The sequence below is a fragment of the Notothenia coriiceps genome, unplaced genomic scaffold, assembly GCF_000735185.1.
Source record: "Notothenia coriiceps isolate Sejong01 unplaced genomic scaffold, NC01 NC01_scaffold00037246, whole genome shotgun sequence".
NCBI lineage: Eukaryota > Metazoa > Chordata > Actinopteri > Perciformes > Nototheniidae > Notothenia > Notothenia coriiceps.
Genome location: NW_011369947.1, coordinates 3,433,150 through 3,444,693, shown reverse-complemented (window position 1 = coordinate 3,444,693; position 11,544 = coordinate 3,433,150). Strand labels below are relative to the sequence as shown.

The window sequence follows — 11,544 nt, the reverse complement described above, 5'->3', positions numbered from 1 at the left end:
ATCCTGAGCTCAAACCACACGGACCGCCGTCTCCTGCTCGGCTTTATCCAGCGACCTGCTCCATACCACCCCGGACTCTGAATATCTCACTCTGCTCATGTTTCCTAGTACACAGCCCGAGCCTGCGAACATACTGTGGATGCTTTACGCCGATTCTGGGGCCGGGGCCAGCGCAGGGAGAGAGAGGGAGGGAGAGAGAGGGAGAGGGAGGGAGGCATCACGCTGCAAAAAGTAGCTGTCTAAAATCACTGCATCCCTGGTGGAGTCTGAAAGTGTCACTTTTCTTGAAGCAAATGTATCCAACTGACATGGGAAAACATCTTCCTCTCCCAATGCTAATGCAGTCTTCGGGAAAAATAAGTACATTTCCATCATCATATATCTTTTGTTTCCTGTTTTTGAAACACTTAATAACTAATTGCTTTATCAATGGTTAATATAACAATTAACCTCGGAATTATTTGAATGTAAGAAATGCTAGCATCGAGCTAGCTTAGTTTAGCATAACAAAATCCACCAACCAGCACTTCTGAAGCTTACTTATTAACACGTTATATTTGTATTGGGAGTCTGTATACAAATAGTAAAAAACAAAACTTCCATTTGTGTAAAAATGACAGTTTTAAAGTTGTGTTACCAAGCAACCAGTAGACCTGGATAATTTACCATAAAAAGGCAAATATCCAAATAAGTAGGCTAAATGTGCAATTTATCAAATGTCAAGAAACCATTGACATGCAGTAAATTAACTTTTGGAGCCACTTTGTGTCTTTGATTTGAATGCTTTCCCAACTTTCTTATTGAGCCTTGGGGCTGAATTGTCAAAAAATGCCATAAAGTTAAACAAATTACCATAGTTTGGAATTTGGGACTCTGCATACAGAGGAAAGTCTTCAGATTTTGTAACCGAGCCACTTGGTGAAAGCGACATTTTTTACAGCCCCTACACTGTGCATGGAGTTAAACCTATTACGAACTGTCTGCTGCAGGCATACTTTACAGTGCAGTAAACCTGTTTTGGATGCTTGTAAAGACTGTATAACATTTCTCTACTGAAGATCACACCTTGGTCCTAAATGATCCCAGTGCCCAAAACGATGGGTGCAGGATCAAAGAAATATCCAGCAGTTAAAAAAGATACATTTGGCACACAAATAGCTCCAATTGGAAGGATTTAAATAGTCAAGCTCTCCCATTAGTTTTTAGAAGACCTTATGAGTAACCTTTTTTTAGAAGAGTTTCTCAAAGCTTCCTTAGGCAATATCAGTGCTTTTGCTGCAACGATAATTATTCCACCAGATTCCAACAAAAAACAATCCCAGCTGCTTTTAGTAACTTTTGGCAAAAAAGAGAGATTCTTACTGTATATAGCCATGCCACGGCCGATTACTCCTGATGCACCCTCTCATTGACTTCCATTATAAAAGCTGTCACATTATGGGCCCATGACTCATGGCTTCTGAGGCCCTCAGCTGTGTGTTCCCTTGGGGTTTATCCAAAGTAGTGGTTCGAAGGACGTGACTAAGCAGCAAGAGCCATATGAAGGGTTAGGGATCCATGTAATTATTGTTTATTTGTGCTTATTTTCATTTAATGGGGGAAGTTTACTTTTACTAACAGCTTGTGCAAACATCCAATGAATGACCCAGTCATTTAATCACTTTAATTAAGTCTGGGGAAAGTTTATTTTCTCAGGTTCGACACAATATGTATGTTTTTCTTGTCGCCTGAAGGGAACTTCTGTTACAGTACCTCCTGTGACCCTGTCGCTGTTTTCTAAACCTGTTGATAAGAGCGACCGTCTCTAGGGATGGGGAAATATGGGCTTGTCACAAGCATCTCTTTTATCTTAATTCACCATCTATGTAGCCTCTGCTTTGGCTCACTATATCTCTGTTTCAGACTCCTGCCTTTTGTCCAGTGTGGGCGTACAAAACGATTCAACAGGTAGGAGCACGACATTAATCATGATGTCCTGCTTGGGAGGGGTTGGTGGCAGGAACTCTGCAGGCGTCTCTTGTACACAGCTCTGTTTCATCTCAAGCTAGAGTTCCTGAATTACACTGGCATCTGCTTTCTTTGTCATCTAATCTTTGTCACTCTGCTAGCCACTTGGATTTGACCAATAATGTTTTTGAAAGACTGGCACCAAATCCAATAGACCAATATTTGTAGTCTGAAGTTTCAGACAGCTGAAACATTGTGCAGATATTGGCAATTTGTGCTCATATGATACAGGAGCTCAGAAAAGCATTCCTGTAATGGTTAAAAATAGACTTTCATGTGAAACCTGACTGTTTCTATTACCTGTTACATGGTGCATGGAACTCTGGGACACGTCACCCCTCTAAAGTTAAATTCATAAATATTCGAGTTTATGTTGCACAATGTTTTTAACATTAAGTCAGTTGCCCTGTTGTACGGAGTAGCTACAATTCAGCCTGTGAAAACAGTTACAAAATGTTGTTTGTGGCCCTGAAGGAGCTTTGTCAAGTCAATCGTGATGATGTCATATTGATGTCATTGGGTTTGTCCTGTCTTGGAATTGAATTTATAACAGAAAGCCAGTCAGTCAGCAAGTTTGAAAGCTTGGTTGCAAACAGGGAAAAGTCTATTCAAGGGTCACAGTTGTCCTATCGATTCCTATCTCATTGCATTAAACCATAACTTTTTGCGGTCTCTCTGGCTCTCTTTTCCCTCAAAGGTCTGGACTGTCAACGCTGGTTGCTATTGGTCAACATTGCCAATTTATGTTGTACTGGGGATAACTATGCGGAGGTAGAAACAATGGGTGTACAGGATAGTCGGTGGCAAGCTTGAAGCATGGCCAATCCAATGCTTACAATGCAGGTGTTTTGGATGTGTACAGGAAATCCAGGTATGCACTCTGGAGGATCCCCAAGGTCTACATCAGTGAGGTTCTGACCTGAAATCGCCCACCAACTGCATCATGAAGAATGCAAGACTGCAGATCTTCCTTATCACCACACCAGGGTAAGTAGGTTACAACATGGACTCCGGGATAACTTCTGCAGGTGTACCACTAAGAGTATACTGACTGGCTGCATCAAGGTCTGGTTTGTGCCATAAGGCTGTACAGAGGGGGGTGAAAACATCCCAGCACATCACCAGGATGGACCTACCATCAATGGAGGACCATTACATGCAGCGATGCTGGAAGAAAGCCAAAGGGATTATCAAAGACCCCAATTACCCCGGCCAGAAACTTGTCTGCCTGTTGCCGTCTGGCAGATGTTACCGCAGCAACCGGTCCTTCACAACCAAATTCAGGGATAGCTTGACCCACAGGCCATAGGACTTCTGAACTCTGAGCTCACCACTGTTGTTACTGTACCTATAAACCTTCACATTGCCCTTGTATACTTTACACCTCTATATATATATATAATTAATAACTTCTTATCATGCAAATACATACACTATGTTTGCACTAACTGTATGTATGTCTGAAACGTTCCACACTTTGTATAACTTTTATTAATATCTATTGACGTTAACATTTACTTTGTTTGTTCCTTGTTTATTAAGCATTGTTGGCAGGTACCTAAAGTCTAAAATTGCATTGCCAGTAACTGCTTCTCTTTCTCTGTTATTGTTAAACACATGAAAACAATAAAGAACTTTACATTTGAAATGCTGGTTTGACTGGGCCATCATTTTTCTATCTTTTGCCATTTGCTGTCTCCAAATACAATACATACAAAGCCATTTTCCAACACATCCATATACTGATTAATATCAGATATCTTGTACTCGGTATGCCAACATATGGACCTTTGTTTACATACAAAACAGGAACGGAAACCTGAGTTTAACGTTACCCTACCTCCTTAAACCAAAATGTCTTAATTGAAATGCTGTACGTAAGTGTATTTTTGGGAACTGGTTCTACAGTAAAGCTCCGTTCTTACATCCAACCTCTGTACATGTTTTATGTACATATGCCATTGAGTCTTGTATTGTTTTATATCACATCTACTGGAGTTTGTTTGTATGTGGGCTTGGTCTGGCCTGCCAGAGTGTGGTTGGACTGAAAGTTTTATTTCCTTGCACTCGTAACTTTTGTTTTCTCCCTTAAATTCCAATTTAATTCTGATTCCTTCAGAAGACACACCGCGTACTGAGCAAATCAAATGTTCCTGTTTTGAAAAAAAACACAGTATTGTAAACAGGCATTAGAAGAGCCACATCGTACTGCCACAAATGGAAATCACTGAATGCTAAATTGAAAAGCAGACATTCATTATACATCATGGATCCAGCAGAGAACACCCTGTTATTGCCTTGGGGTACTCCATCATTCAACGTGTATTAAAGGATCTGGCTATGAAAGGTGGCTATTACTTGAAATCAGCCTTAGCTCAATGTCAACACCTTACGCCATTACAATCCAAATTATTTTTTAAAACCCCAGTCTCTGCACCCACAATCTTCCCCCCCTCCTTTAAGACGATGTTTTCACTCCAGACTTGGACTTAATTTCGCCGTGTAAACCAAGTTGGAATTACATGCTTTAGCACACGGACTACTTGCAAAGCCACAGACATATTTGTTCCACAGTTTGCCAACTTTGGTGGAAAATGTGACCGAAGAGAAAATTAGCAGGTTGTCTAAAATGACCCAATTACTGTTTTCAGGGGGGTTTTAAACATTTTGGACACTAATAAGCAATCTGTGCTGTCTGTCTGTCCATGTCTACTAAAAGTAATCAAGTGATAAAACCAAGTGTCATTAGAAGTCACTCAAATTGCTCCCTGAAATTACAGTACAAAATAATTACAACTTGGAACACCCAATGCTCTTTTAACCGTCCCGTCCTCTGTTGTCTCTCTAAAAATGGCTATCCAAGAATACACAAATGGCTACTATGGAGGCACATACTACTTCATAGGGAGGAGATGCCAATTCAGTATGCAGTGTGCATGAAGGCGATGGATACATCTGTCAGAAAACAAGCTTTCATCGTGGACCGGACTCTCTGATTTTGTTGCACCAGTGATCCAAGTAGAATTAAATCAGACAAAGCTTACAATTGTGTGCGCCCAAGCCTTGCCAGAACTACTCACTCTGTTGGAATAACAAACAGTCATATTTGACTTACTTGTTTATAATGCCAGTGAGAAAACTTCAGTGAAATGTTTCTGTTATTCGAGTTTCGTCGGCTCTATAATTCCGGTCGTGCTATCTTTGGTTGTGTCCAGGTATTTGTCTTTGTGAGCAGACAGTTGCAAAGCTCCGAAGTATTTGGGAATGCTCGGGCAATCTGACAGACAGCAAGTGAGCTAGACTGGAACAGGGTGTTATTTATGCATCGCGCGGAGGGAAAGGACATTTATTAATGTCAGAGTGAGAGCAGGACTTAAAAATACATTTAGAGTTGACGAGTCTGATGGAAGAGAATGCCACATGAAAAGGAAACAACACCAGACCGAAGCAGAAAAATGCATTTTGAACATTTGCCTAATTGACCACTTTTACAAACTCTTAATTCTGTGAAGAAGCTTAACCCGGCAGCACCTAGCAGTATTGCACTGTGTGCTCATGTCTTGAAGTGCGCAATCAGTTACAGATTTGAAATAGGATGTTCGATAATGCCTCGCTGGTGATTTGTTGATTTGGTGCTATTCCCCTCAGTTGCATGTCTTCCCCTCAGGTCCAGAGTTGTGATCGCTTGATGAAAAGATTGTGATGAAAACTCTGGGATAATATCATTTTTGGTTGGGTGCCATACAGAGCTCTCAGGTTGGTTCAGGATCCAGCTAGGGAAACCTGGCCCGGCTTATGGTGCACAGCTGTGCAGCTAGGAGCGTGTGCCAACTCATCACTGTCTGCTGTGCGAGGAGCTTGGCATTTTTTATCTTTATCAGACATTATCCTTTGTCTGCAGATGAATGTGACTGCCTGTTGGCTATCAGTATCCTCTCCTTTCAACTTTGATGTAACGGCGAGAAGTAAAAGGTCCAGAAAGGCTGCAGGTCATGCTGTGAACACAAAGCTGAAAAGTACTCGGAACGTCATCACATGTCAGAGTACAAAGAAAGTTGCAGAGTGAAAAAGACAGCATACAATACAATACATGTTGTTTCTTCAAAAAAGATGCAGTAACCGTTTGAAGCCAATCAGCGTGATTTTATAAAAGCTTGAGTCAGACCTTCCAAGTTTCCTCAAATCAGCAATGGTGTCTACGATTTCACAATTTCCTCAATTTCAAGGTCAGGTACAGAAAAAAGAAAGCTATGATCTGTTAATGTGGTTGACAGGCATATCCTAAACCGCGGGCCCCCCTCCTTCCAACTTTACACTGACTACAACAGAGAGACATGAAGTCCGGGGAGTAAAGAGTGTTTCATTAGAAATGCTTAGATGTTGGATAGCGTAGCAGTTCAGGATGAGCTGAGAGGACTAATCTGACAGAAGTCCTGCACACAGTCTCCTCCACTCTGCTCTGCCTCACGTATTCATGTGAATATAGTCAATGGTTTAATAAAGTTGCATGTGCTGCAATTCAAGGCTCATATTTCTTAAGGCATTGTCTAACCATAAAGTTGCACAGCATAATTAAGCCCCCTGTCTTGGCGTTTATGTAGAGCTAACCGCTAACATGCTAGCTGGCCAGTGCTTGTCAGTCACAATACTGAAGCTCTCCAAGCTTTTTGTTCCCAGGTTTATACGCAACTTCTATCAAATGAGAAACCCAAGGGTAGAAACTATTTCTGCGAACTCGAGAAACAGCCAGCAAGCGTTGACTTGGATGCAAATTGGACAATGAGTTCTAAAAATATATATATCTATATATACTAATAAGTAGATAAAACATTAGACAAATCAATTCTGTGCTCGATACATTCATTTGTGTGTGTATGATTAAACAAAAAAGCACACTAATAAACCACAGATGGGATTTGTGATCAAATGAAATGATTTGCTGTACAGTATAATAGTTAGGATTGTGATGAAAATCTGGGATAACATAATGTAATGTTTAAAAAAGTTATTACAATCCTCACCCTTGTTATGTCCAAAGCCACATCTGACTGGACCAAACATTGTATTATTAATATATTTGAGACCTTTTTTGGAGACATTACTCTTGCACCCAGACACTGTGGTATTTGCCCACACATTTCCGCTGTTTATTTGTTTTCATTCCAGGTTGTTATTTGCACTTTACGGAAGGGAATGTCACGATTATGGAGAGCAGACCTTGTGATGAAGATGCAGACCCAGTGGCGTGAGTATACTGTAATGATATAAAAGCTAAGTTACAGATTGAGAACAGGAGCCGTGTTCACCCCCTCGTCAGCTACCAGAGAGCACTGCTCTCTGTTTGGATGGAGCTCTGAGAGGCCGCTTTGTATGCGCATGTTATTAATGGCAACATCGCAAGCAAATCCTGCTGCTGCTGCCACTGCTGTGCAACAGTTTGTGATTTTATATTAAAAAACGGTCCTTAAACACTGAAGGGTAGAGAAAGCCACTTCTAATATTTGGAAAGGAATTTTACTGTTCATTAGTTTCTTTTATGAAAATGTGCTGCTGGATGCTGGTGGAGATGTAGGATCTTTAAAAAACTTCAAAAGAGCTGTTCCATTTTTAAACAATTGAGCTATCACAATAGCCAGCACGTTTTCTTAAGGTCTGCCTGACTGTAAAAATAAGTGATATATATATTTATTACTCTGTCCACCCAAAATGTGGACAGACTGTTTTCACCACTGCAGAACGGATTTCCACACATAAGTCTTATGTGATGCATAATGAAAGTCCTTGACTGTGGTTGCATCCATCACTCTGACCTATGGGAAACCCCTTCAGGAGTCAGGACAGGGTGAAGAACAGGTCAACGGGGGGAACTGTTGAGGTACAGGGGTGTGGCAGATGCCAAGGCCCACCTCAAAACAAGAGCAACAACATCAGGGATATCCCTGCACTATTTCTATCCCTTCAGTGAAGCGATGAGAAGTATCAGATCTTAAACGGCGACCAGAAAGCCCGGACCCGGACGTAATTGCTGCCTCTGCCGAGGCGTGGAGGCATAACCTCTCATTTCTCGTGAATAATGTCCCTGTGTCGGACGTGCCAGCCAAAACAAGTGGCAGTTTCTGTTCTCAGAGGGTTGTGGATCGGCTAATACACTCAACTGTGGCTTTATGACCGATGGGCCTGAGGGCCATGCTCCTGAAACCAACTTCCTCTCGGCGTGTCCCCAGTGCTCTGCTGGGTTTAATATCAGGTTCAGAAAGGATATTAAAGAACCGTTTCTTTAGAAAAAGTGTTGTACATTTGGCAAACCAACCATACCGAGTTCTAAGGCATGATGGGATGCCAATTTGCAGTAATTCTGCAAAAGGTTTCTTGTTTGCTTTGACATCAGGTTACTACAGAAAGCCAACAGTTACCCCATATGACTACAACACAGTAGAATTGAACGTCCAAATTCTTCAAACATTCAAAGTTTAACATTTTGTCAAATGTATTTATACGATCTTCATCCAAGAGAGAGAAGAGAAACTCAAGATCATATTTGTGTCATATCTGTACTGTATGGAGCTAGAGCTGGGATGTGTTAGCCTAGCTTAGCATACACTAGAGGCAGGGTGAAACAGCTAGCCTGGCTACGTAATGCACACCATTCTCTGAAGCCCATTATTTTTGTTTTGTCCATATACAAAAATATATTTAAAAAAGACCAAGAATTGATGTACAAATATGAGATAAATATTGTATTTTATATTATTAAGTGACTCTAACTTTTGGAAGCAAAGCAGATAATCTGTTCCAAAAAATGTTGATATATTCCTTTAAACACTTCAAGAAACTAGAAACAGGCTTAATTTCATGAGAAATTAGATAGCTAAATATACAAGCATGAAAAAAAAAACATCTGCATGAGAAAAGGAAACTTTATGCAACGCTCAAAGAAGAAAACAATGTCTCCCTCTTTGTTTGTTTGAATTGACTAAATCCTTTCCCTTTAAACAGTATCACATTTGACACTGGGTATGTCGCAGAGGTTATAAAGCTAGCTGCATGGAATTAAAGAGCCATTAATCATTGTGAGTTTATTTGCTCTGAATGATTCGTAGACAGTGGCTTCCTTCAGCTCCTAGTTACGTTTTTTTTCTCAAGGAAGTTGCTTCTTCAGAGTTCTCCGCCATACGCGCTCTTCCACTGACCCCTGCTTACAGCTGGTTGTGTTTAAACTTCAAAGAGTGATGAAGATTTTCAACCACATATTTTCAATGTTTTGCTAATTTTCTATCTTAGCACGTGGCTGATATTAATGATGAACGTCCCATGGGAGTTTGTGGCAGCCTCTGTGGTTGGGTGCTGAGCATCTGAGCTAACCGGGACCAGGACAATGGGATCAGAGAGACAAAGAGGCTGACAGACACGCGAGAGGGCAGCGGCGGCGGAGGCCAAAAGTATTTTACTGAAACCTGCTGTGCAGAACGCTGTCAAGCCTGACATGGCCTGTTTATAATAAACAAGAATAGAAGACAAAAGAATCAGACGAAACCGGATCAGCTGCAATGACGTACGCACACACATCATTACTGTGGCATTGTCTAAATATGTGCAGTGTAGAATAGCCTTTTAAAAAGATATTTAGCAACACAAATAATTACTTTTTGGAAAAAGCACAGCAATTTTCTGCATTTTCCAAAGTAAATCCTTCATTACATAGTTTTATTGTCGATGCATGCAAGTGCTTTGGTAGCGAGATGATCGCAACTGGCAAAATATATCCAACATTTTAGTTTTTACAGACAAAATAATAAGCTAGTTTAAAATAAATGCCCTGAAAGAATGTCAAATTAGATTAAATAAATTGCAAGTAATGTGGAAAATCCTGATTCATTCCTCTACATAATATATTTAGTTGAGACAGGACAGAGTTTCATATTCCTGATTGTTATAGTTGTGTTTTTACCATTTATCATTGAATTAAAGTGTTCTTATTTTGTTCATGTGGTTTTTGTACAGAACATTTGTGCAGTATTCCGAGCTGGTGAGTAACTCTGTGTTTTAATATCTCATTGCAAGGACAGAAGTCTACAGACTGCATTAGATGCAGATGTGGAACTTGTTTAGATATTGTGGTCTTGTGTGGATTACTTACGGAATGTGACTGCAGAAAACGCGAGAGTTTCACGCTGAACAACGTACGGGGTATTTGGCGTGAGATCAAACATTAACAAGAAGCGTTTATTTTTATTATCACAGTCAGAGAGCGAGGAGAGGGCTTCCTAAAATGTTTGTATGAACTCGTGATGAGGTAGTTGATGTAAACACGGAGCTTTGGATAAAAATGTGCCCGCTAGAACGGAAGCAGACGCGCAAATAAATACACACACATCAGTCAAGACAGAACATTTTATTTGAAACCTTTGTCACATATAACATATTCAACACTTGTGGTAGTTGTTATACATTTTATTTGAAGGTAAGTAAAATAAGGTACAACCAGACAGATTCTTAGGTAGTTTTTTGAGCAGTCCCTGTTAGATTTCCAGGGATGCTGTGATCATCTAATGTCAATGAAATAACACAGCCTTCCTATTAGCCAGGGCCAGGAGTCGGATGTTGCGCACGCAGCCAGCAGCAGCCTCCTGGAGCATATCTTCATCAGAGCCCATGATGTGGATGAGTGGCTGCAGGGGTACAAAGGACAGAGTTTACAGTTGGCAGCAGGAACAGAGGGCCCGGTTGGATGTTACCAGCCTATTAAATAGGCCATGTCAGTGGGTATAGATAGATATTATGGGTCAAAGGGGCATTGGACACATACTAGCTGGTTTTATCACAAGGAAAGATGGAACAAAACAAGACAACAAACTGTTTTTTGATGACACGATAAAAGGCACAAGTCAGGTAACATGGTATACAAAGTAAGATACTCAATAAAGGGTGGAGTTTGGGGTTAGTCACAAGATGGAAAACCAAACGCAGGATACACGCCCATGAGGCTTCTCTTGGTGTTACGTTGGACGCCAACAAAGTGTTTAACTTCATTTTAAAAGTTATTTTAACCCAAAACCTTTCGTAAATCTAGTATTTGTCTTGCCTAAACATAGATAAGTTGCTATGTTCTTTTTTGTGTTCAAAACATAACATTTCATTCAGTTTTACAACTGTGGTGCGGTTCTTTTTAATTTTAAGTTTCACTCGGCAACAGTACGTGCAATGTGGCCCATCTGAAGCATTCGAATAGTAGTGATAAACAATGATAACGCATATTTAAAAGGCTGATGTTATTGGAAATGGATGCACCAACAATCCAAAAGAATCATCGTTTTCCAACAGTGTCCTAATTCACCTTAAATCCTAAATAAAGTAGCTTCTGCACATGTTTTGTTATTGGACGTGCCTGCACACTACCACGAGCATATCCTTCAAAGATATGGCTGGTCCTCTTTGTGTGTGTGTGTGTGTGTGTGTGTGTGTGTGTGTGTGTGTGTGTGTGTGTGTGTGTGTGTGTGTGTATTCAGTGTGTGTGTGTGTGTGTGTGTGTGTGTGTGT

The 11,544-nt window shown here is 40.6% G+C and overlaps 1 protein-coding gene across 1 annotated transcript in view; it reads right to left on the bottom strand.

Moving 5' to 3' along the window:
• Window positions 1-10,403: 10,403 nt before the first annotated feature.
• The window catches only part of odad2 (outer dynein arm docking complex subunit 2), a 31,447-nt gene continuing 30,306 nt past the window's right edge, over window positions 10,404-11,544 (bottom strand). The window contains exon 14 of the mRNA XM_010794579.1: window positions 10,404-10,676. Within this exon, the coding sequence (XP_010792881.1) occupies window positions 10,560-10,676 (117 nt within the window). The 3' untranslated portion in view covers window positions 10,404-10,559. The remainder of the gene's footprint in view (window positions 10,677-11,544) is intronic.